The sequence below is a fragment of the Podarcis gaigeae genome (assembly GCF_964106915.1).
Source record: "Podarcis gaigeae genome assembly, chromosome: 9".
Taxonomy (NCBI): domain Eukaryota; kingdom Metazoa; phylum Chordata; class Lepidosauria; order Squamata; family Lacertidae; genus Podarcis; species Podarcis gaigeae.
Window position 1 is genome coordinate 79323902 of NC_139685.1, and position 26809 is coordinate 79350710.

The following is a 26809-nucleotide window of genomic DNA, read 5'->3' on the forward strand; positions in this document are numbered from 1 at the left end:
TGAACTCCCTCAGACTGTCTCAAAGTTTAAATAGAATGTATCCAAATTTGCAGTCTGACAGTTCTACTGCTCAGGCAGTTCTGACACCTGGGCTTCTTAAATAGAATTGTAATCCACAAAGAAGAGAGTATATAAGTCCTAATAAAAGTCCAAAAATCAATTGCTTACAGTCTTTAAAGGGATTAAAAGTAATTTCTGCGGGTGCTCAATCTGAGCTGTCAAAAGTTCTCTCTATGCCTCCACTCCTCCTGCTCTTTGCTTTAAAAGTCAATGGCTGCGGAAGACGGACTTCCTTTTCCTCGTCTCTCCGCTTTCAGCTTATTTTCAATATTTTTAGTCCCGAAATTTAGTAAAGTCCTCAATTACTCACGGGTTGTTGCGTTTTAGAATCTTGTGTTGAAGGAAGAAAGGTCGGCGCTCACCGGCAACGGCAGCGCGGCTTCGCTCCGCTGAATGCGCATAGACCCACAGCGCCGCTGCCCCCTCTGCGATCCGGAGCCCCTTACGGGGTTCCCTCAACGTTTCGGGGGTAGCTCCTGGCGCCCGCCGGGTCCCGAGACCGCAGGCTTCCGCTGCCTGCGGTTTTCCAGAATGGGTCTCCGCTTCGCCGTAGCGGACGACCCTTTTCCAGCGGAGCTTCCCTCTCCCGGTTAGGAAAGGGCAGCCATTACCGTTCGCGCCGCCTCCGGAAGACCGTTCGCGCCGCCTCCCCCCAGCCATCTTCTGGCTGTCTGAGAGAATTGCAGCTGTCAGGCTGCAATAGGAACAGGGGGCAACTGAAATGGGGGGGCAGGGAGAGAAGAAAGGGGCTGCTTCCCTCTTGGAACCAAAGTGCTCACAAATAAACCTTGAATGTCCAGGGGGCACAAAGAGCCAGTTTATCAGCCTGGCACTGACAGCCACCTAAGGCACACCCCGGGGGCCCACACCCCCCTAGTGCAAGGGGATGGCTTCTCTCCTCCCTAGAGGGCTGGCACACCAGGCGAGCCACATGGCAACCCCACCTCCGCTTGGCAGGCACTTGCCTCCTCATCCTCCTCTTCGTCTTCGTCATCCAAGATCCCAGAATCCTGCTCGGACGTTGGGGTTGTGCTTTTGACCTCTGGCTCCGATCCTGCAGAAGCATCCTTCTTGAACCGCCGACGACCAGCTTTCGAGGGCTGAGACACAACGTTGCCCAGGTTCCTTTGCTGCTGGGCCTAAAAAGCACAAAACAGTTGGGGGAATTAAGTCCTGCCGCCATCTTATTTCGGAACGGACGCTTGTGCCCCAAACGCCACGCAACCGAGTCAACTTCTGCATTTACCTTCCATTTCTAACCCTCCCGGGAGGCTGTGCCGTTGCATCCATGGCGCCTCCTTCCACAAATCATCATCCTAAGTCCAGCGCCTTTGCCAGACTGATCGGTTTACAGCCAGCTGCCTTGAGGATGGCCCAGCAGCCATGTGGCAGCCGTCACCGGATGCATTAAGGACCAAGAGTTACTTTGCTTTTGGATGTGTTCCCCTTTTCATCCCATGTCAGTAAAAGCCTCCCACATCTGGACCCCAGAGATCCATGGAAGCATTCTTCCCGCAGCACCCTGGGAAATCTGAATTGCGCACAGTTGATTGACGCCGTCTGCAAAATGTATTCCGCCAAGATGCTCAGATCAGGATTACCCCAAAGGCTCAGCCTGACGGGGGGGGGGGGCAACCTGGCAGGAAGAGGCCCTCCCCCCTCCTCCCGTTTCCCCAAATTAGTTCATAATCCTAATGTTTTAATCTGTAGGAAGCCCAGGACAAGGGGGCGTTGGGGAAGGACAAGCCGGCAAGGAGCTGGGGGGTGGGAAATTTCATGACTTTCCTTCTTTCATTTTTTAATGGAGGAGAAACATGCCATTGAGCTCTGCAGCTCAACTGACAGCCTGAAAGGGAGCAGGGATTTTCTCGTTAGATAACACCGTATCCATGACAGAAGGGAAAACCCACCAGCCTCAAATGTGCATGTGTGCACTGACAGAGTCTATATAGATGTGACTGGAAGGGGATTGGGATGCAGAGACAGTCTTCAAAAGCCCAGCTTGGAGGGAGCCGAAGGGGGCAAGCCCCACTCTTCACTCACATCTGAAACAGCTGGCTGCAGCGCTGCACTTTAGGATGCTGAACAGGGAGAGGGAGGTGGGAGGAAGAGACTTAAAGCTGTGCCCGCAGGAATCCTATGGTTGCAAGGGGCCTCGAGGGTCCAGGACTCCGCTGCTGGCCACCCCATCCCACCCATGGGATGGGGAGATGCCCTGCTCTCCAAAATGGGAACTGACTGGGCATGACCACAAGCAAGGAGGGCCAACTGCAATCCCAGGAGCCCTCCCAGGGCAAGGGAGAACGTGTCATTCAGCCACAGCTTGGAGGCCAGAAGACCAAGCAGTCCCTGGTGACCACACAGCATACAAACCCTCAAGGGGTCAGAGGCAGGAGCAAATCCCTCCTCCTCTTGATCAAAGTGCTGCCCCTGGAACAGGGCAGGCGGAGTAAAGTGTGAGGACTACAAAGGCAAAATGAGCATCTTTGAACAGACCAGAGGTTTTGCAGGCCTTGGAACCCCCCTGACGCCTTCATCGCACCCGGATCGTCACAGTGAAATGTTCTCATATGAGGCGAACGAAGCAGCTTTCGATAGCATGTGGGTGGGTGCAAGCGGGTTCACGCAAACCCACAGAAATAACCAACAGCCACAAGATCAGGACGAAATCACCCTTGGTATGGAATTGGGGGGGGGGGAGAGAGCTTTCACTGCAAGGTACTAATGAAGACAAATCTTTAGCTGTTCCACACGCTGGAGTCCCACCGAAGTCAAAGAGGACTTAAGCGTTCCCAAACTCCGCCTGGAAGTCTGCCCCAAAGCTAACGGCATTCTCAGAGGTCAAAGTCAGTGCGAAAGCACGTCCAGTCCAGATGGAGAGACCGTGCGGGACCCTGGGCAGCCAAGTCCCTTGTGCCACGGCACAGCCCTGACCTCTAGTGGCAAAGCGCAGCAGGCTCTCCTGCAACCAGTTCCCCCTTTATGCAAGACACACACTCAAGTCCACACAGACAGGGGTCCTTCTCCCCTGCCAAAATCAGCACGGGGGTGGGCTGCCCTTACCTCTAGAGCTCTGAGCAGCCTCTCTCCATCTTACCTTCCTGGCCCCACTGCCTCCTGCATCCTTCGATTCTGTCACCATCAGCCACCCAAGCACCTCCTGCTCTCTAGAGCATCTCCCGGTTCTCCTTCACTGCCCCTCCATGTTGCCCTCTCTCCCAGCAGGGCCACAAGGCTCGGCCCTGGCTCACTGCACATCCCCAGGCCCACTTCAGGGAGAGAATGTGGGTGCTCAGAGCCCTGAGTACTTGGGACACAGGTACCCGGAGGAGCGACTCTCCCGACACCCGCCTGACCCTGGGCTCACATCTGCAGGGGAGGCCCTTCTTCTGGCCCTGCCAAAGGGGCAAGCGCACTGTGCTGTGGTCAGGGACGGGGTCTTTGATGTGGTGGCACTCCAGCTGCGGACATCCTTCCTCTCCCTCTCCCAATATATGGCAAGCGCCAGGGTTGCTGAAGATACCCCTGTTCACCCAGGCTTTTGTAGGGGTCCACGCTGAAGAGAACATCTATGGAGCAATGTCTGGTTTTACGCATTGTGATATTAAACGACGAAGACTCAAGTAGATCCCTTGCAGTCGCTAGATACCTGATAAATGTCTTATTTCATAAGAGGAGAAATGGATCACTGTATGACTCTGACAGCTTAGCCAAACTTAAGAACCATCAATAAGTGCCAGAACTAAGACGCATACCCCCCAAAATCTGAGGGATTTGAATTGCGGTTGACATAGAGGGAGCTTATTGTGTATAGTTTACTAAATTGAAGTAAAATGGTTTTATAGGGGTGTTTTAACTTGGAACTGTTTAAATTGTATTGTTTATGGATAAATTTTGATGTATTGTTTTTAGATATGGGCCAATGGCCGTAATAAACCAATCAATCATACGCATTGTGATACTGGTTTTGATGGCGGTGGTTTGTTGTTTTTTTTATTGCAGCCCACCCTATGTTCATATTCTGGTGAATGGAGGGCTACAAATGCAGCTAAATAGCTACAGTCAAACCTCAGTTTCTGAACACCTCCGTTATCGTACATTTTGGCTCATGAATGCCAAAAACCCAGAAGCAAATACCCTGGCTTTTGAATGCTTTTCAGAACCCGAACATCTGACGCAGCTTCCCCTTGAGTGCAAGAAGCTCTTGCAACCAATTGGAAGCTGTGCCTCGGTTGTTGAACGTTTTGGAAGCCGAACGGTCTTCCGGAATGGATTACATTCGACAACCGAGCATTGACTGTCTTCAATGAATAAATAAAGGGTTGAACTAGGTGACTCTCAGGGCCTCTTTCAACTCTACAATTCTATGATTCTATGAACCTCTGCTGTCTCCCTTCTGCTCTCATCCCCGACCTAAAATGAAACTCCCAATGACATCCCACCCCCTGCTCACGACACTTGCCTCTTCCTGCCCTCCCATTGCCATTCCCGGCATTGCTGCCAATATTCAGACTGTGTAACCTCCTTGGGGCAGAATCTGTCCTCATTGCTTGAGCTCCTCTGCAGCACCCCAGATGCAATCAATGGACGATGACAACAGCAATGTGCAAAGGGCACCCTACACGCTGCACTCTTCCAAACGTTTTGAAGAAAATCAGTGCACCTCACCCTAAAACTGCTCAGATCAGGGTTCCTCACCCTCCAGTATTTAGGAATGGCCCAGCTTCCACCAGCACCACCACAGTCACACGCACATAATTTTATGATGTTTTCAGAAACATCCTAAAACTGAGGTGCTCTCAATTAGGGGCGAACCAGAAGGGTCTTTGGCATGGGTAGGCAAACTAAGGCCTGGGGGCTGGATCCGGCCCAATTGCCTTCTCAATCCAGCCCCGGACGGTCCAGGAATCAGCGTGTTTTTACATGAGTAGAACGTGTCCTTTTATTGAAAATGCATCTCTGGGTTATTTGTGGGGCATAGGAATGCGTTCTTTTTTCCCCAAAATATAGTCTGGCCCCCCACAAGGTCTGTGGGACAGTGGACTGGCCCCCTGCTGAAAAAAATTTCTGACCCCTGGTCTTTGGTATCTACAGATTCCTCTTGAGGAATCCTAATAGGAGTCCCTTGTGAAGCCCTCTGATTACACCCTTCTAGCAGAGAAGGGAACCAGTTCCTTCTTCTGAGACTCAAGCGACTCGGGCAAACCCCTGTCTAAGCATGGCGTTCACAACTTGCACCTCAGCTCACAGCTTCATCAGCCCCAATGATATTTCAGTTTTCCGAAAGTCAGAAGCACTCGGGGAAAATTTGCTGCCAGTGCAAAGCAGGTCAGAGCACCCGAAGTGAGTTGCTCACTATCCTCCTTGCAGGGTTGGGCAGGTCAGTTCTGCAAACCCATCTCTTTTCCATTATGTTTCCATATCATTCTGCAATTATTTTTCCTGCTTTAACTGTAACTTTATTCAAAACAAAAAAATTCCTTCCAGTAGCACCTTAAAGACCAACTAAGTTAGTTCTTGGTATGAGCTTTCGTGTGCATGCACACGAAAGCTCATACCAAGAACTAACTTAGTTGGTCTTTAAGGTGCTACTGGAAGGAATTTTTTTGTTTTGTTTTGACTATGGCAGACCAACACGGCTACCTATCTGTAACTGTAACTTTATTGCTATTAAGAGATTTCAAAACTGCCATTTTTAAAAAAATAAAAAAAATCCAAGATAATTCAAATTATCTTTAAAGATATTTTAAATTCAGTTTTTTTTAAAAAAATAAATGTTATTGTTCTTTGTTGCCAAAGCCATACAAGCTTACATGAAACACAGATATAAAATGCACAATGAAATGTTTGATGCCTGCTTTAAAGTTTTTTGTTCAGGGCAGCCTACATAAGCATGTAATTTTATTATGTAAGTTATTTTTTAAAACCTGTGAGTTTATCAATATTTTGATAATTTTATTATGTCTGTTTTTAAGGTCTGCTTTTATTGCTATTTTAATGAATATTTTATACTATCTTATGTAAACTGCTTAGAGTTTTTTATTGTGTACTTATTGCTGTTATTTTATTTAGTAAGATTTTTATACCACAATAAAACTATAATGCTGCAAAATATCCATTTTATATGCATTTTGCTACCTTTTTCAGCGCCAAGAACTGTTTTTGCAAAATTCAGAGAAGAACTTTCTTCAGATCCCCAGGCAAGTCCAGAAAAGACAAATCGTTGGTTCAGTTTAAAATGCAGACCAAAGAACCCTTGAGTGTCCCTATGCCCTAGGAATCATTTTCACCAAGTTCTGTCTTCTACATTATTTCCCCCCATTCAGACATTGGAAATCACAGGTCTAAACTTATTAGTTAGTTTCCATACCTTCCTTCAGCCTAAGACCACAGAGAAAAAAGAGAAAAACACAATAATATGCAAAATAAGAACAAGCGATAACCCCGTCACACACAGTTTAAAAGGTCATAGATTGCTTTTTAGCCAAAGGCATGGGAGAAGAGGAAAAAGTTTGTGTGGTGCTTAAAGATATGCAACGAAGGTGCCACAAATGGGGGGCCACCACAGGAAAGGCCTGTTCTCCTGTTACCACCCTCTGGACTTCTCATGGAGGAGGCCAAAGGGCTCCATGAGGCAAGAGAGGGCGCTCAGGGGAGATCAGGTCAACGGCCCAAGCCATATGGATGCTCCAAAGGTTGGCCAGGGCTTAGACAGGAGCACCAGTCGTATCTGCCTGAAAACCCCCCAGAGCTGTCTGGAAACCCATTAGATCCATCAGGCTCGAGGGGCACACCATCCTAATAGGTCCCCCGCCTCTGCAGAGGGAGAAAGGCGCTGAAAGCCTAAATCTCAACAGGACCTAGTTGTGGATTGTAGAAGAGAAGGGGGAAGAACCAGGATAAGTTTTACTACCTAGAGCAAGCATGGCCAAACTTGGCCTTCTAGATGTTTTGGGACTACAATTCCCATCATCCCTGACCACTGGTCCTGTTAGCTAGGGATGATGGGAGTTGTAGTCCCAAAACATCTGGAGGGCCAAGTTTGCTCATGCCTGACCTAGGGGGACCAGGATGTCAATCACTAACCATGTGTTCCCTCAATCTGACACATTGTTTCTCCATGTGTTCCCTCAATCTGACGTTCAGAGGGTTATTTTCTTCCACTTGCACCCTGCCTTTCTGCCATCCTGGAACCCAAGTGGCTAAGTCACCCAGGCACTGACCGGACACAGTCCTGCTAAGCTTCAGCAAGGGAGTGGCCTCATGGACTTTTGGACCACACCATGGAGTGAGAACACATCATGCCTCCCTTGGGTGTGTCCCATAGAAGGTGAGCGCCCCATGATTAACCTCTCTAGCTCCTCATGACCAAGCCCCAGGCGCCAAGCAGCCCGCCATCTTGTCTCCCTCCAAGAGAAGACTTCCCTTCACAACTCGTGTTTTGTGCCCTCCTAACTGAGACCAGGCGACAGATTCTCCTACAGCCATTTCTGGAAAAGCTCCATGGGAGGAGATTCCAGAGCCCCAGCTAAGTAAATGGAACTGCACAGAACAACCCAGTCTCTAAGCAAAGGCGGGCAGGCGGGCGGGCAGGGAGGCAGGCGCTGTTAGCTACTCCAATTTGGATGGAATTACCAGGGTTCGGTTTCCCCTCCTGCAAGATCTCAGCCCAGAAGGAAAAGGCTAGCGGAGGTGTGCCGCTCAGCCATGAAGGACCCCCCCACCCCCACCCAAGCCCTTTGCCGTTACGGATTTGGGAAGGAAGCTCTCTGCACTGTAATTGACACTGCACATAAAAAAAGAAAAATGACCTGCCCGGCCAGCACATTTCGATTCTCCGCGTTCTGTTTCGCATAAAGGCATCTGCCAGGCGCCCAATGGAGAGGCACACTTGGAAGCCACATCAAAGCCCGGCGATGCTCCACCACACCACCCCCTCAGAAATCAGAGGAACCTCGGGAGGGAGGAGGACCAGAAAACCTTTACCTTTTGGTGTGGTTTACATGAAAGGCAGCCCTTTTCCTTTTCAACTATTGGGTAAAAGCAGCCATCTCACAGAGGGGCAATCAATCTGGAGCAACCCCCCCACCCCACCTCTTTTATTGTCCTCTGCAAGCGGAGGGTGTCGAGAGAGCCCTGTCTGGTTCCAGCACCTTGAGCAATAACGCCAAAAGGTGCCTGGGCCACGTACCTCCCATCCCCTCCGTTTATGGCTCTCTTCATTCCCTCACAAGGCCAGCCGAGGGTCAGTCCTAGTCTGGGAGCATAAGACACAGCACTGGGGGGGGGTGCCATTCATATGGCTTGCGGGCATCGGGCCCCAGGGTTGAGCCCCTAACACGGTGAGCTAAAGCGATCCTCCCAACGGCCCAAAGCACTCCCGGGCCGGACTTCCTAAAGGGCATCTTCCGGGCTGGCAGCACTAACTTGAGCAGTGTGGCGTTCAAAGGCAGCTCCCAGTGCTCTCAATAGAAGAGGGTGGAAGCAGGAGCTTTAGACTCAGTTTTAGGGGTGAAGGGACACGGGTGGCACTGTGGGTTAAACCACAGAGCCTAGGACTTCCTGATCAGAAGGTCGGCGGTTCGAATCCCTGCGACGGGGTGAGCTCCCATTGCTCAGTCCCTGCTCCTGCCAAACTAGCAGTTCGAAAGCACGTCAAAGTGCAAGTAGATAAATAGGTACTGCTCCGGCGGGAAGGTAAACGGCGTTTCTGTGCGCTGCTCTGGTTCACCAGAAGCGGCTTAGTCCTGCTGACCACATGATCCAGAAAAACCGTCTGCGGACAAACGTTGGCTCCCTCGGCCAATAAAGCGAGATGAGCGCCACAACCCCAGAGTCGGCCACGACTGGACCCAACGGTCAGGGGTTCCTTTACCTTTACCTTAGGGGTGAATATAAAAAAAAGGGTATGTTGCTGAAACCCACCAGCCTGCCTCTTGCCGTGGTGACCCCCCCAAAAAAAAGCTGAGAAGGATGCAAATGTCTGGAGCCCATTGGGTGAAGCAGGCAGCAGCTCTCTGAATCTGGGCAGTGCTGAGACCAGGCCATGAAAGTGTAAGGTGAAAGGGGTTTGGGGACAAAAAGTTCAACTCCCTGAACCGTTCTGCTGCAAGTCACCCGTTGGCAGATGATTGCCTCTGGGTTGTGCAGCAGAGACGATGCTTTAATACTGCCTGTTTCACCATGCATGAGCTGCGCTGGGTCTTGCGATGTGCACTGCTGCTGCCGCTGCCGCCACCAACCTCTCCCTGCCACGCTTGGCTGCTGGGCTCCCAACTGGACCCCCTGATCAAAAGCTGCCACCAGCTCCTTCCGTTATTCTCTTTTTCTGATCTCTCACCAGAAGAAATGGCCTTAACAAGCCGAGCCGGATGACTCCTGGTTTATTGCAGTGCTGAGTGCAAGCAAATGTCTCCGCTCTCCTGTCACTTCCACACGCTGAAGCCCCCCCCCCCCCCAGCACACACAGAGAGAGTTTACTCTCAATCTGGGCAGCTAATTGGCCCTTTCCTGATGAGCCCAGAGATAAGGCACGGCAGCACTGGAGGACGAAGAAGATTTATTAGGGCTGAAGGCTCTCCGTAGCTCTCATCGGTGGTTTTGATTAGTTCCTGAGAGTCTGCCGCTGCCACAATTGTTTTATAGAGCCCTCTAATGGACTGAGACGCAGAACTTTAAAATACCGTTTCACAATATCCCTCGCAATGGAAGACATATTCCTTAAAACAATATTACAGAAAGCAGGCTGGCTGCAGAGGAGAGAGGAGAAAGTTAATAAAAAACGACAGTGCCGTTGGGCCTCTGCCAGAGACGCATTTGAAAGTTATAAAATCCTTCCAAGATCAGATAAGAGGGGTATTATGAAGGCAAGGTGTAAACTCAGCACACTGACATGGCTCCTGGCTCACGTTTTAACTAAAATCCAGCCAGGCATCTGGGCTATCAGGGACTATTAGCTGGTAATCAAGGAAAGCAATTGGGGGGGGAGGTGGATGCTCCCAATCCATAATACCCTTGTACTTAAAATATTTTATAATCATGTTTTTCCATCGAAAAGTGGCTCCTGGAGTGGTTGATAAATATAAATAAGATAGTCCCTGCCCTCAAGCTTATGGTCTAAAAGGCATGACACAAGAGGAAAAAGGGCTTGGAAAGGAGGAGGGAAAAGGATGGTTCTTTGCTAAAGAACTAATCACCAGGTGGAGTGGAAGGTCCTTCCTCCCGGAGAGAAGGAGCCAGAAGATGCTGGTCCCTCAGCTGATGGAGGTCTGTCTTGCAGTCCTGTCTCTGCTATGGCCTGATGGAACAGATGAGGCTTAGATTGTTTGGGGTTCATGTGTGACAGAGGGTGTCTCTCATGTCTGTTGGGGGAATGGATCCAGAGATACCATATTTTTCCATCTACAAGACACCCCCATGTATAAGACCTCCCCCCCCCCAAAAAAATGAGGGGAGATGGCCCAAAGTTGTTGAGTTTCTCCCTCTCTCCACCTCAACGCACTCCCAAGATCATTTCCCGCTCACTGCGGCATTGGGGGGAGTTGCGCTCCTGCCAACCGGCTGACTGGTGGGCGCACCACTTCTCTCCCCCCCCCCATGCCACTATCCGTGCACTGGACGACCCCAGTTTTGTGACAGTTTCTGAGTCAAAAAAACCTCATCTAATGCACAGGGAAAATACAGTACATTTCATTATAAGACAAGCTGGAGGGCATGAGCAGGGCTTGAGGAAGTCTCTCCCCACCTGGCCCCAACAGCACCAGATATTGCGACCCTTCCAAGAAAGAGGGAGGGCTGCACACTCTTTAAATACTGTATTAAGGAAAAAAACAGCGGCACTAAAGATAAAGCTGCAGTTAATTTCAGGACTATAATAAGTGAAACAGGCAAAGAATATCCCTCACTGTTCAATGTGCTTTTCTTTTCTAGTAAAGCACAGTGCTCCTTCGTTAATCCTTGAATAACATGCAAGCTTTGATGGAACTGCATAAACAAAGTGGACCTTTTTTGTCAAGGTCGGAATATTATTCATTCTCCCCAACTCTTGCCACTGTTATCATGTATGCCAGCAATTGTGACTGACTGCATAGTATGCTATTTTTATGTTGTGGCTCACAGGAGGGTGAGAGGTTAAAGTTTCAAATTCAATTCTGTGGTTCTATTTAGAACCAGACCAAAAAAATAACACGGTTCCCTCTCAGGGGCTTCCCTACCCTAATCCAATAAGGCCACTGGCAGCATTTGAAATTCTACTTGGTTGGCTGAATACAACCCCCAGGAAATTGATCTGCTAAGTGTCCTGCACTACTTAAGTCACATGAAAGGAGAGCACACGGTGATCCTTTTCCACTCTTGTGGAAGACCCATGCCACGGGATGGGGGGGGGCAGTCCTTGGAAGGCGCCCCCTTCACAATGCAATTCCTCACACTGGACTGCATTTGCCATTTTAATGCCCACCTGCCAGTCTGCAAAAATTCTTCAGGAGCTCCTCACAATCCCTTTTTGTTCTTGCCCCTGCACAGTTTGATGTCACCTGCTCGTTCCTAACTCCAGATCATATATGAACAAATGAAAAAGCACAGCCCCCAATGAAAATGCTTGGGGCATGGGATAACCAGCCTCATAGAACCAACATGCTTAAGTTGAAAAGAGTTCACGCCCCAAACCTGGATCTTGGCACACAGGAATTCTCCTTTTTGTACACCTAGATTTTTCCTTGCCACCAACATGGGATTCCCATCTTCTTACATCCCTCCATTATGAGAATTTCCTACTCTTTGTTTTAACCAGTTACTAAGAAGAGAAGCCCGCGGCTTATCCCATGACGTCCCCTTTTCCTCCCATGCCTCCTGTCTCCTCTTGTCTCGTGTTTTTAGACGGAGCGTTAGCAGGCAGGAGCTTGTGGTTTGCTTTTTATTTTGCACAGTGTCTAGTATGTATTAGGCACTTTTATAAATAATAAATTTTGTTGATGGATGATGATGACTGCTAAGTTTACTCAGGAGCCCTTGGTGAGGATCTCTGTCCAAATGCATTTGGAAGTCTGAGTACATAATGGCTACCAGATCATCTTGTCCACGTGTCTGTTGACACTCTCAAAGAACTCCAAAGGCTTGAGGAAGCAGAACTTCTTTTTGCAAAAGGCACCCTTAATCTCCGCTGCTGTGGTGTCTATCTGGTCCAATATTGTGTCCTCTGAATTTGGACCCCAAGAGTTTTCCCACCCCTGTGACCAAAGATCCAAGGAGCTTATGCATTTGGAAGCTTAGGCATTAACAGCAGGGACAGGGAACCTCTGGGGGCCTCCACAAATTGCTGGACTACAAGTCCTATCATCCCTGACCATTGACCACACCGGCTGGAGCTGAGGGAAGCTGAAGTCCAACAACACCTGGAGAGTCTCCACAGGTTCCCCATCTCTGACTGACAGTGCATGCCCTTCTACCACATCTGCACTTAACGCTAAGTGCCCCTTGCCCATGCTCTGCCCATCTGTCCTCTAGGCTGGGGAAACTTCTTCTTTTCCAGACATCCCATCTGCCACCTCTTCAGAAGGCTGGGGCTAAGATCACCCTACCAAGGATCAATGTTCCTCTATGCACGCTTCCTCTCCTTTTTAGTTTCTGCGTTCTTCAGAACGGAATTCTGACACCAGCCTGCAGGTGCATCCCTGCCCATCGCTGCTTACCCTTCCTCTCTTCCTTCTCCCCATTCTGTCAAAGCCTCCTTTCTTCTACACTGGTAATCCCATGCTAGAAAAAATCCCCCAGATCCACCTGTCACCACTTCCCTTTCATCCTTCAAATTCTCCCTGCCTTTTCCAGCTTGGTGTATCATAGCATTTCCCCACATCTTGCTATAAGCTTCCCAGCAAATATTCTACCCCATTCCATGGTTGCACTGGCTGGAAACTTTGGCTTGTCCAGCTGAGCGAATGCCTTCCAAAGTTAAACTGTGGAACTCCTTCCCACAGGAGCTAGGGATAGCTACTAAGATATTGATAGCTACAAGCCATGGCGGCTATTGCTCTGCCTCACCATCTGATATGCTTCTGAGTGCCAGTTTCCAGAGCCCAAAGGAAGGGAAAGGGCTCGAATCCTGTTTGGCCACTATGAGAAGAGGATGCTGAACTGCGAAGGCCACTGGCCTGATCCTGCAAGCTCTTCTTGCCTTCTTACTAGCTGGCCAGCAAACATTGGGAATCATTTCTTGCACATTGGAGTTTCCAATTTTAAACCGAGTGACTGAGTGAATCACTGTGCTGAGAGCATTGTGCTCATGAGCACCTTTTGATGCCTGGCTATGAGATGCTTCTTTCCCCTTCTCTCTGCCATGGGAAACCCATGGGAGAAAATCTAGTGTTCTGCAAAAAGACAAAAGCAAGAACCCCACTCCCCTGTTTCAAGAATGGGTGTACAGTTCTATCATACACAATCGCCTCATACCAGACGGCATTATTAAAAACACTCCACATTCTCCATTCAGAAGATAGGGTGCCGCAGAAAGACAAAGGGAACTTATATAGTTAATTATGCTGAACTGGGAGCAGCTAACACGGAACATCTTGTTTCAAGTTAGCTTCATTAGTATTATTATAAGAATCTTTTCCATGTACAGCATGCTTAACAACACTTATTGAAAGTGGCTCCAGGCAGTTTGCAGTTTTTAGGTATTTATTGCCATTTCTAAATTCTTCTACAAAAGAGAAAATAAAACATATGGTTAGACATAATCAGAAAGCTTTTGTTTCCAAAACATTATGAAGACAGTGTTGCAAAATACTGCTGCTACCTATTTAGTCCTTATCAAGCTTTAAATAGGTCTGTTTTGTGACCTGATACTACTAATGAGCTCCTCCTTGCTCCTATTTAAGGCTGCCTCAGTGAAATTGACTCCAAGGAACTAGGAAGATGAACAAAGCTGGAGCGAAGGGGAACCAGGACAAGATCCCTGGGAAAACCTTATCCCCACACAGCCAGAGTGACTCTCGCTCTCTATGCAAAGCACACGGTTCCAGAATACACAGGTGCCTTCCTCCTTGCCAAGGCGTGCCCTTAATTCACCCTTCCTAGAGCCCCTGAAAAGGAAATCTCCATGCCTGTGTCAACCACAGGTAAACACATGAACACCCATCAGTACCCATCAAGGTTTGAGACCTCCAGATACATTTCCCACACAGAATGGAACCCTTTGAACTGAAAGATTTTGTTGTTGTTGTTGTTAAATTGACAAATCTGACAAACAGTCGCTGATCCAGTCTAAATGGCATGTAATTAATTGACCTTTCTCATTTCGGTGATAAACCACATGAGATTATTTGAATCTTTGGCTCATGTCACATCCCTAATTCCCCATAAGGGATGCGGGTGGTGCTGTGGTCTAAACCACAACGGGGTGAGCTCCAGCTGCTCTGTCCCAGCTCCTGCCAACCTAGCAGTTTGAAAGCATGCCAATGCAAGTAGATAAATAGGTACCCCTGTGGCAGGAAGGTAAACGGCATTTTCGTGTGCTCTTGTTTCCGTCACGGTGTTCCATTGCGCCAGAAGCGGTTTAGTCATGTTGGCCACATGACCCGGAAAGCTGTCTGTGGACAAACGCCGGTTCCCTCGGCCTGAAAGCGAGATGAGCGCCGCAACCCCATAGTCGCATTTGACTGGACTTAACCGCCATGGGGTCCTTTACCTTTACCTAATTCCCCATATTGAGAATCCCATACATATTTCTGCTGTGCACCACGATTCCTGCCGAACATGTGCCCATCCTCTGCATATAGAGTCAAGGACATGTGCAGACGGATTCCGCATCGCCTTCAAAGCCAGGCATCTTGTTTGTCAAGAGCAACAGCACTTCATTTGTGGTCATCAAGTATGGGCTGTTTCGAAAGCCCCCCTGCTCCTCTCTAGGATGGTTGAAAAGTTAGTCACTTTCTGATTGGCGAGGAAATAAAAAATACAGATCAGACCTTCTTCCAATATGCTACAGCCGCGGCAAGGATCTTAATAGCAAAAAAATGGAAATCCCCCAATATACCCACGATTGGAGAGTGGCAGGTGAGGTTATTTCAATACATAGAATTGGCGAGATTAACACAAAGCATTAGGCATTATAATACCGTAAAATTAAAAGATGATTGGACTAAATTTCTAAACTATATCGAGAACAATCTTGGAATTAAGAACCTAACAGTAGACGATAATTAAATCCTACGACGTTTAGAGCTATAGTAAGAATAACTGCAGAAGATATATGAGAGTATATAATCCTAAGCCGAGGTGAATGGAAGTCGACTATGTGTAAGTGTAAATGTCAAAGTTTCTTTTTCTTCTTTCTGGCTTGTATTCTTGTTGTTTGCTCTTATTTTTCTTTTCTTCTTTTTATTTCCTATTTCTTTTTTTGATCTAGATATGTATATTACTTTTTTGGATCTGTGTATATGTGTATCTTTCTTAAATAAAGTATTTTATAAGTTTCAAAAAAAGAAAAAGAAAAGTTAGTCACTTTCCTCCTCGAAAACATGCAAACAACAATCATGCCAATTTCCACCCTCCTCAGTTCTGTGGCTTTCTGCAAACCGAGTAAGAGTCCAAGAGACAATCACATCTAATGCTGAAGGAAACTAGAAAACAGCAGTGTTTCACATGTAAAGCCAGGTAAGTCTGCATCACTCTGGCCATCAGCCCCACATTCTACAATCAAATATGCTTTCCCCCATGCTGTGCAGCAAACACCACGTATAGGTTCCTCGGAAAACAGAAGATGTGGCTCCAACAGGACACCCAGGCCTGCAAACAAATAGCATCCTTTCGGGAAGCAGGCTAGGTGACTCTCAGGGTTCTAATTCCCTAAACCACAAACGGGGAATAACCCCATTCCACACATCCCTATATAGCGTAGAGGCCTTTTAAGAGTTGTTTGCATGCCTCTTTTTTCTTCCAAAGGAGCAGGTTCATAGTCTGTGAGTCTTCCTGGATCCATCTCTGTTGCCAGAGACAGCTACAGCCATTTCTGGACCAAGACAGCCTGACCACTGTCGCCAATGCACTGGTAACCTCCTAGATGGATTACTGGAATGCACTTTATGTGGGGCTGCTCTTGAGGTTGGCCTGGAAGCTGCAGCTGGTGCAAAATGTGGCCGCTCAACTGCTCACTGGAGCAGAATATTGCAATCATATTCCCTCTCACCCCTTATAAACCCAACTGAACGCTGTACTGCAGGAAAACACACCCTGCAGATACCATCTCATCAGAAGGTCCATTCCACACAAGGTCAGAACTGGGCCCACAGTGTGGTGGCACCTCCCCTTAGGAACTCCCTTCCCATTACATGTCAGGCTGCAAGGCTTCTCTTCTAGTGAGCTATCCAAGTGGATACTTCTTCCTAATTGGTATATGTGTTGGATTTGAAATTGTCTTTACATGTTATATTGCTTTAGGTGTTTTTTATATATGCACTTGTTTTATTTATGTTTTTACTGTATTGCGAAATCACTTTGAGATGCTTCATAGGAAGCAATCCAGAAATGCAATAATTATAAATAAAAAATAATATCCAGTTTGCCACATGGCATCCCGTGTTTCAAAGAAGTCTTTACAATGCCAACCGCTTCATGAACTACAAAAAAAAGAGAGAAAACCCACCCAGCAGAACTTGTTTCCACTCTGACAGACCAATACATTCCAGGATTTCAAGGAGCTTAGGAAAGGTACATTTGACCTCTCTCACTTTCAAACTCAAAGCATCCAGGTGTTAACTTGCATTTAAAGACTGCAGAACTCTTAACTACATACAAAATGCCAAAACAAACATCTCCTTCAGAAATTGTCGTTTGAAAATTAGCCCTGCTACTTCTGTCTAGTAAAACTTTTATAACCATCTTACATGTGGCTCTCAGCTATAAAACACGATTGGAAGAGCAACACCACGGACTATATTTCATCAAGTGGAGTTTTCAGCCGGCTTTGCCTGGTTCCTATTATTCTCTTTCTCTCTCTCCTTCTCCCTCTTTTCAATTTAAGTTTACTGGCTAATTTTATGGAAACAAATAAAGAGACCTACACATTATAGATGTAATAAGGACAAAAGCATAACTCTGAAAGTACCACAAGTCAAGCCCCTCCGCTTTTCCAATTTTAATTTATGAGCCATAAACCTCCCGTGTGCTGGCGGCTCTTGCCTTTCTGGATTCCCTCCAGTGAATGGCACAAATGGCGGCCAGGTGTGCGTCTCAAAGGCAGGTGCTGAACTCAACTACGCAGGGCGCCTAAGAAGAGGCACAGGAGGGGAAAGCTTCGCCCGCAGCCAGAACAAATACCTGCTGCTGATCAACTGGAGAAGGCTTCTCAGCTTCTCAAGCTGGACCTCATGGGGAGAAGTGAAACTTTTCACCTTGGCGCAGAGTTTGCAGCAGTGGCCGTGACCCAGAATGCCTGGCACACTGAAGGCACCATCCAACACACAGGTAAGTGGGTGCACATGGTGTCCACATAAATATGGTAGGTGGCAGTTCATGCTCATCGCTTACATGACATCGTATTATTTGACACATACGTGCAGCCTCCCAGCAGGCCCTGAGGGAGCTGTGGATCTTGCCTGCAGAAATAACCACTGTATTTTTCTCTCTATAACACGCAGCTGACCATAACACGCACATAGTTTTTAGAGGAGGAAAACAAGAAAAAAAATATTCAGAAGCAAACAGTGGGTGTATCATTTTTGTGGTTCATGCTGTGGCCACAGACATGTGATTTGATGGTGAGTTTGGGACGACCTGGTGCAAAAATCCTGAGAATCCATGTGGATCCGTGCTTTGTAACCACGTTTTTGCACCATTGTGGCCCTCGGCAACAGTGGGTGCGTGATTTTTTTGGTGCAGGCTGTAGCCATGGACATGCTATGTGATCTGATGGTGAATTTGGGGTGACCCAATGCAAAGATCCTGAGGATCCATGTGGATCCGTGCTTTGCAACCACATTTTAAGTGGGGAAGGAAGGAAAAACACAGAAGGGACAAGGAGCACGAGAGGGGGGTGCGGAGAAGCAGCTGGCTAACAATGCAGGAGAGGGGTTTAACGGGAGGGAGGAAAGGAAGGCAAGAGTCCCCCCCCCCCAAGCCAGCCCTCTCTCTCTCTCTCTCTCTCTCTCTCTCTCTCCCACCTGCATGTTTTCCGGCTCCCTGCGAGTCCCTAGAATGCTGGATGCAGCAGCAGCAGCAGCACCGGAGCATGGAGAGGAGGAGGTGGTGGCTGTCGGTTGCGCTCCTAGCAGACAGAACCTGAGCTGGGTGGGCTGGAGCCTGCGCGCAGTGTGACTAGGAAGGAATTAGAAGGAATTTTTGCCTGATTTTTGCCCCTGCACTCGGGCCAGTCGGCTCCAGGGACCACACATTCGCTCAATAACACGCACAGACATTTCCCCTTACTTTTTAGGAGAAAAAATGTGAGTGTTATAGAGAGAAAAATACGGTACATGGTGGAGCAAGCTAAAGGTCTCCAGTTTCATAGCCTCACTCATAGCAGTGCTTTACCTTCCCTTCCGGATCACAGCCACAAAGCCACCAAAAATTGTATGTACAAATCTCTTCCCCAAATCTTGATTTTTTAGTGTTTAGCTGTCCTATACAGTGGTACCTCTGGTTACGGATTTAATTCATTTTGGGCTGCCATGCACACCCTGAAAAATCCGTAACTAGAGGCGCCGCTTCTGCGCATGGGCGAGCGGCAAAATCCAGAAGTATACACTTCTGGGTTTGCCGTAACCCGAAGATTCCGTAACCTGGAGGTTACGATACGATACCTATCTATCTATCTGTCATCCATCTATCTATCTATCTATCTATCTATCTATCTATCTATCATCTATCTATCTATCTATCTATCTATCTATCTATCTATCTCCTGCACTTTCCTTTCCTCTCCCTCCTTCCCTCTCTCACTTTCCTTTCCTCTCCCTCCTTCCCTCTCTCCCTGCTTAGCCTGGTCCTCAACTCATATGCTGAGCCATTTTCAAACAATGGCCTATTTAATATCCTAGGTTTGTACAATGTCAGACAGTGAGATAAATATAATAAATAATTTTTATTTCCAGGCACATGTGCTCACACACCCATCTTGAACCCACTGCCTGCTTGAAAGAATTTGGATTGCTGAGAACTAGTTCTCCCATCAGTCTCTGTCTCTCTCAAGGAGCAAGACAACCTGTTGAAGCACCACATTTAGCCTGGGTGGACTTAAGAGGAGCTCGTGGAAGCATATCAGAGAAAAACATCACCTCTTCTATATTTATTTTCTCAAGAACAAGGGTTCCCCCGGCCCCTCAAAGATGGTTCTCAAGCATTCCCGGCCGGCATGGCAGACGGGAGCAGCTTCCATAGCAATCTCCGTCTTCTTCCGGAAAAACAAGGCCTCTGCTTCACCCCAGAACATTCCGTTTGCCGAGTCTTACAAGCTCCGCCAGGCTCAACGCCTCTGCCCTCCATGGCATTCCAGGAAAACATCCCTCTTCGTGAGATAATCTGGCCCACATATGGGATCTTCATGTAAGGGGAAAACATTGGCTCTTGCGTAAGGATGGAAACATATTCATTCATCTGAAAACGGCACGGGCGGAAGGATACTGTCCATGTCAGCCGTGGGATGGGAGTCAAAACAAAACAATGTGGTCAAAATGTTCTCCTTTCTTCCACATGCTCTTCGTTTAGAGTCCTGGGGCTGCTAGCAATCTGCTCTTGAACGACTGTGACCTCTTCCCGTTCCCACTCATTTTCCTCCAAGTCGTGCCGGGAATTATTTCCATGAGGCATACTTGTCAAGCCCGGCAGGTGCGCCATCTGGCACAAAGGTCTTCTGCGCATGCCCCTTCCATGCGCTTGCACATCTCCCGCTTGGGAAGGGCCATTGTTGCTCACTGATAGAGCATCTGCTTGGCAAGGGAGCACCGCCTGGAGAGCTGGCTGGATGAATGAAGCGACCTTCCTGTGTCCTTTCTCTTCAAGACAACAGAGCTTGGGCTTGACACCTTGTGCCACCCACCTCCCGTACGGCACATAATGTCCATTCAACAGAGAGGCCCCTTGAATGTTCCCTAGCTCTGGGGAGGGGTCACTTTTCCATGAGTGGCGCCTGGGAAGCTGGGCTGCTCTAGCAAATGACCCGTGCAGGCAGAGGCTGGTTCTGAAAATGTTGACTAGGCAACTCGGAAGAAAAGCAGCAGCTCCTCACATGGCATGGAGAAAGTGGAGAGAGAGAAAAGGTTTCCTTCCTCTCTCACAACACCAGCAGCTGTGAACGTCCAAGGAAGCTGAATGTCAGAAGGTTCAGGACAGGCCAAAGGAAGTCCTTCTTCAAAGGAAGTCCTAGTTAATCTAGGAGGCAAGGGTGGCCACCAACCTGGAGGTCTTTAGAAGAGGATTAGAGAAAGTCATGGAAGAGGAGAGGGCTTTCGGTAGCTACCAGCCAGGTGGCTCTGCTCTGCTTCCACAGCTGGAGACAGCAATGCTTCTGAAGACCAGTTGCTGGACACCACGAGGGCGGGGAGTGTTCGTATTTCATGCCTCCGATGCTGCAGATGAGATTGTTGTAATCACTTGCCTGTCTGAGAAGAGCGTGAGAAACGGAAGGCAGTCTTATTTCTTCTGCCGTAATGTACTTTCACTTTTACTCGTTCCGTTCAGAGCTGGAGAGAACAGACGCCATTATGCCTTTGTCTGTATATAGTGTGTAAATAAATAGATTAGATCTACAATGTCTCGCTCTTCTTGCTGTGTTTTGCCAGAAGATTAGTGTGCATATACCAGTTGGTATACGTCGCTGGAGCGCCCTGGAGAAGGAGGGAAGTGCCTTTTCCAGAGCTGCGCATACTGGAGGAGACTCGGCATTCCGGGGGCTTGCAGGCCCACCCCCAGGGCATTTTCCAACAGGGAGGGCCCTTTGCTGGTGGGGTTTCGCGCAAGAGTCTGGTTGGCCACTGGGAGAGCAGGATGCTGGACTAAATGGGCCATTGGTCTGATCCAGAAGAGGTCTTCTTATGTTCCTATGTTGCTCAGAAAAGCTCTGTGAGCAGGAATGGAATGATCCTGCTCAAGGGTCTTTTTTTTTTTTTTTTGGGAGTGGGAGCCCAAATGGAGGACCAACTGCAAGCTGTGGAGGAAAATATTCTATTGGAGTCACTTGCCAGTCAACTGGCTGTCTCTATGCCGGAACTCAAAGGGCATTGGGAGGACTGGACAGCACTTTTCCCCACCCCGCCCTCAAATTAATGGGGGTGAGTTCCTCAAAAAGAGGAGAGCACATTACACTTTCAGCTCCAATTGGCCAACACATTATTATATTTTGTTTTATAAAATCCACCTTCCAGCTCACATGGAAGTTACAGGGAGGTCACTACAAACCAATAGCAAAGACCGGAGCACAAGCCCTCTGCACAAAGATGATACAGGACAAGGCTAGGGGCACCTTTACCGAGAGCAAGTCATGTGCGTGCGTGTGCGCATGTGCGCACTGGAGACCTTTGGCAGAAGCGCCTGTGTGCCTTTGGAGCAGTCCATTTTGTCCTTCTCAAAACAAACACACACACTTTTAAAGACAAAACAAAAAAAAATCCTTCCAGTAGCACCTTAAAGACCAACTAAGTCAGTTCTTGGTATGAGCTTTCGTGTGCATGCACACTTCTTCAGATACACATCTGTGTATCTGAAGAAGTGTGCATGCACACGAAAGCTCATACCAAGAACTGACTTAGTTGGTCTTTAAGGTGCTACTGGAAGGATTTTTTTTAATTTTTTTTTTTACTATGGCAGACCAACACGGCTACCTATCTGTAACTGACACTTTTAAAGGTTGGCTATGGGCTAGACTAGCAGGCGGGAGAGGAAAGGCAGCAGTCTCCAAGGCTGTCCCAGGATGCTCAAGCCACAGAGCTACAGCCTTTTTGAGTTCCCTGCAAGAAAGAGGCTTGCTCCAGAAGCCAAAGTCCTCTCTCAGTGCGTTTGGGCACCTAAGACAAGTTGTGCCCTCCACTACGGCACGAGAATATGCGCACCACATTTCCCACGCATGCGCTCTGAATTGGGGTGCAGGCATGCATAGAAAGAGCACACACAAGTTGAAATGTGCACCCACCACGCTGGCCTCTCTCCTTGCGCTGCCTTCCCAACAGGGGACTGAAACAAATAAAAAACAGAAGCGCGCATGATAAATTGTAATGCAGAAGAATTCAGACACCCCTGCAAAGATACTCTTGCCCTCATACACACAGTAGGTTTTAATTATATTGTAATAAAGAGCTAAATGCATGTGCATTTTTCTGATTTACTAGATCAGGGTGTGTGTTTTTTTCAAAAAAAATATATAAGCCAAGATGTGTATTCTGAATTTTTTTTCTCCTTCAAACCATGTAAATACACACACACACACACACACACACACACACACACACCACTGTGGCAAAAGCATTTGGAAAAATCTTCACCGTCAATTATTTATTGGGGCTCCGACTGATTTTAATGAAAAATATGGTTACAATTTGAAAAAAAACAGAGTTCTTTTATGTTTTGCACAATGAAAAGTCTCTACTTTGCAACCTCCAGGGCACTTTTCTTTCTGAAAAAGTCCCAGTGTGGGCACTGGGCTCTCTGACCAGGAACCCTAATCGAAAGCCCAAAGATGTGGGTTGCAAAGTATGCCAAATATCCACAACAAGTGAAATTGGATGTAGAAAAATATGTTCTCAACATTTACTTCTGTTTAGGATGAAACCAAAGCCAGATGCCCTCTGACAATACATTGTGTGAACTTGTAATTAACCATTTGCAGATGGGAGAAAAAGCTCATCCTGACATTTTCGGAGATGATCATTTCCACCCAGATCCAAAGGTCACCCAGTGGGCAAGGGGGTACCTAGGAGCTCAACCCCCTCTGAAGACTGAACACCAACTGCAGACGGATGGGTGATGGAAAGGCTCCATGTGGATGCCAGAGGAACCCTCGCCAGAGGAGGTGCATTGCACACACTGACATCTTGCACCAGGGTCACCCCAGTCCCTCCAGGCGGTTTCATGGCCAACTGTTCTAGAGCACAGTCATCTAGCACATCTAGAAATTTTACTTTTGCCCTGTCTGCGACCCACTTATGTTCTGAACAATTCACAGAAGCTACCATCACCGTAATAATGTATCTGAAGTCAATGTGTAGCCTGGTAAAACCACACCTTTGAGTTCTTTGCCTGGTTCTCTGAAGCCACCTGCCAGAAAACATGAGGATATAAACCCCGCATGCATGTTCATTAAGGCAAGGTGGGCACCATGGAGAGAAACCTGAACAGGAGGACAGCTTGCACTCCACAAGCAACCTAGCAAAGGTTCCAAGCCTAAAACTTTGTCTTTCAACCAGCCACAGGTGGAAATCCAGGTGTTTCGTCAAGGACCGGGTCAAATCCTGTAGTCACAGCACATTTAGGGACTGTGCCAAATTAACCTGCAGTCGTAAGATAAGAGCACATGAGAAGGATACAGCAACTGATGAATCATGAGAACCCCACTGAAACAAAACAGCTCCTTTAGCTATTCAGGCTCCTTGCTTGATCTCGGTAAAATTACTTCTGTTGATTAAAAAATAATAATAATTGCAGACCATCCTGGAACTCATTTCTGGATGAAAGCTGGTTTACCATTTGTTCTAATAAATAAATAAATAAATGGATACCACTCTTGTGTCCACTTGCATTCCTTAAGTTTACAGCCCAGGCACAGGGGAAAGCAAATATTTCTAAAAAGCAAACTGGCTGAAAGAATATTGCCTTGTACAAAAAGCTGCATCTTCTTTGTGATTGTTGTCCATTGAAGTCAAAGACTTCATAACACAAGCCTTTTATTAAACGAAAGGAAGAGCAGAAGATAAACATGAGAACAATGAAAGGGGACAAATGGGGGCCAAAAGCATCCCTGGGGAAACTTCTGCAGCCACCAAAGTCGAGAGAAATTCAGTTTTCTCTTGCCGCCTTTGAATCAAGAGTCCTGCTCAAACGAGTCAGGCCTTAGTTCATTTTCTTTCAAGCACAGCACGTTTTAATAACATAGGAATGTTCTAGTGTCATCAAAATTCAAACATGCTTCATTGTATCCAGAAGAAAACTGAAATTGCCATGGGAAAATACCACAGCAATGGCCGCCATTCAAGAAAAATCCATTATTGGATCTGGAACATTCCCCCCCCCCCCTCGCCATGAACAACTGCATCTCTAATGCAAACAAGCGGGTCTGAGTCCAGGGCGCACTTGCTTTAAAATGGCTCTCGGAATATTTACGGTGTGGCTTACCTGGCCCAGTGGCTGGGCTTGTGTTCTGCGCGTGGCCAAAGCCAAGAAGAAGCACCCCTCTGCGATAATCTCAAGACCACACAACAAGTTTCATCCGAGCCAGAAACACAATCCTGGAATTCCTTACTGCCTCACTTGAACTGGAACATCATCCCATGGACTCCTCCAAATAAATAAATTCCACCCATGGTCTCTGTCCAATGCTGCCAAATGAACACTGCACTCAGTGCACAGGTTTCTCTTGCAGGGCCGGGCCAGGGCACGACTTGCACACACAGGCAGCCTTGGCATTGCCAAAGACAGGAACGGGGGCATTTTGACAGAGATACTGCTTCCGTCTGGGGCGCGTTCCAAGCAGAGGACTGGTCCGTTCTTGCAGACTGCTCAAATTTTACAGCAAAAAGAGAATTCTCACAGACATTTGCTCCTCATATAGGATGCCCTGTGCACGTATTTTGTAGTCTGGCATTGACAGGTGGTCTACAAATAATTCCCATGATGTTCTCCCACTGTTTGTTTTAACTAGCTTGGAAGTCCCTAATTCCTTAAGCCTTTTCTTCATCAGGAAGTCGCACCAACTCCAGAATAACTTCTGCTGCCCCTTTTCTGCACCATCTTCACTAGGTCCCTTTTAAAGCCAAACAACCTGAATTTTACACAACTTTACAGAGACAATTCGTTGTCTCCATCTTTCTTTCTTTTTTTCCTGCTAAATAAAAAAAAGTCTACATTATTTGTTAGTTTTTGTTTTTAAATTCCCTTCCTATTCTTGGCACTGAGCTATCTTGCTGCAGAGAAAGAGACAAATCAGCATTTGGGGCTTTTTAGTTTAAAGAAGAAGCCGGTGAGAGGTGACATGAGAAAAACTATGCCAGGCCAGGAGGAAGTAGGTAAAGTTTTTCTCCTTCACATAACTTCATGGTCATTCAAGGAAGCTGAATGTTAGGAGATGAAAGCACAGAGATGAACAGTGGTGGCAACCAGAGGTTTAGACGAATTCATGGCAGATGAGGCTATCTGTGGCTACTCCATGGCTGGAGGCATAAATGCTTCTGGAAACCACAAGGGGGGAGAGGGCTGCTCTTTTGCTCGGAACCTGCTTGCCAGCTTCCCGGTTGGCCATCGCCCTAATCCAGCAGCCTCTTCTGTTCTTATGCTATAAACAAGATTAGGACACACTGCTTTTTGTCCCAGCGTGCAATGCTGAATCTCATCTACCATTCTCTTGCCTGGTCACCCAGCTTGCAGAGGTTATCTTCACAGTCTGCAGAACTTTATTACACAGAATAACATGCTGTCCTCTGAAAAACAACTCCTGACTCTGAACTCAATGCAGAATGTTGCATTTGTCTCATTTGGGTTTCCTTTCATTAGTTTCAAGTGACTTTTTCATTCTGTCAAAGTCACCTGCAAATTCAAAGGAGGGGCAGAAGACATCACAGTCGCAGATGAAAAAGCCGAAGGGTCCCAACACACTCAAGTCCTCCCTCTGATTCTACAAGGAGCCCCAAGTGAGCACCCAAGCATCCTTTCCACAGTTAGCGAAACCACTCGCCAAATGTCACAAGGAACTCTGCCCAATGCTCCGCTCGGTTTAAGCTAAATTGCATCAGCAGCCGTCCTCACATCCATCGCTGAGAACCCTGGCTTGCACCCCAGCTGGCATGCAAGGCTTAAGGATGCCACAGTAACTGCAGCAATGCACCAAAAACGCTTCAGCTGTCACGGGCAGGCAGAAGGCAGCAGCAGGACTATAGAGCCGTGGCAGAAATCTGTGGGCCCATCTTGCAGGTCTCCAGAGAACTAGTAAGAAGAACAGGGACAGGCTTACACTACACTTCTTTCAATTTTTACGGATGGGCAGATTCCATCTTAATTTATTAGCGTCCTAAGTCCCTCCATACCTGCAATCACAAAGCAGAATAGTTTCCAGAAACACGACTGCAGTGATTGTGAGTTCAAAGCTTCAATCAACTCTTTTACATAATTGTCTGTATACAAAGTGCCTCCTCAGGCAGCTCACAAATGAAGATCAGCTTTTATTTCCCTCCCTGCCCCGCCACCCCAATTATTGTCCCGGCCAGATATCCAGTTCAAGGAACACTCCTAGCTTCACACAGTCACCGCTCAGCGCAACATCTGGAACGAGGATTTCTCCCCAAGCCGAAGCAGGAGCCAAACATCAGCAGCCTCTGCTACCTCCGCATTCTGGAGACCCGGAAGGCTATGCATCATGCATGGGACCCCGTGGACGGGTGGCAGGGCCATCGGAGCCGGCGCTGCTGTCCAGGTAGTGCCAGACACAACTGCCTGACCCACGGCTCACATTTGCCCACCCTTCTCGATAAGGAATCGCTTCCAACGGGTTTCGTTGTGGTTTATGCCAGAGCTATAATTTTCCACATCTTCAAAAGAAACTCTCTCTGAATTTTGGTCA

At 47.7% G+C, this 26809-nt stretch overlaps 1 protein-coding gene across 3 annotated transcripts in view; it reads right to left on the minus strand.

Moving 5' to 3' along the window:
- The window catches only part of EXOC6B (exocyst complex component 6B), a 220723-nt gene that overhangs the window by 115584 nt on the left and 78330 nt on the right, over positions 1 to 26809 (minus strand). For all 3 annotated transcript variants that reach the window (XR_014568506.1, XM_083757097.1, XM_083757098.1), the window contains one exon: positions 1026 to 1199. Coding sequence is in view for 2 of the 3 variants with exons in the window: in XM_083757097.1 (XP_083613223.1) it covers positions 1026 to 1199 (174 nt within the window). In the remaining variant the exon portion in view is untranslated. The remainder of the gene's footprint in view (positions 1 to 1025; positions 1200 to 26809) is intronic.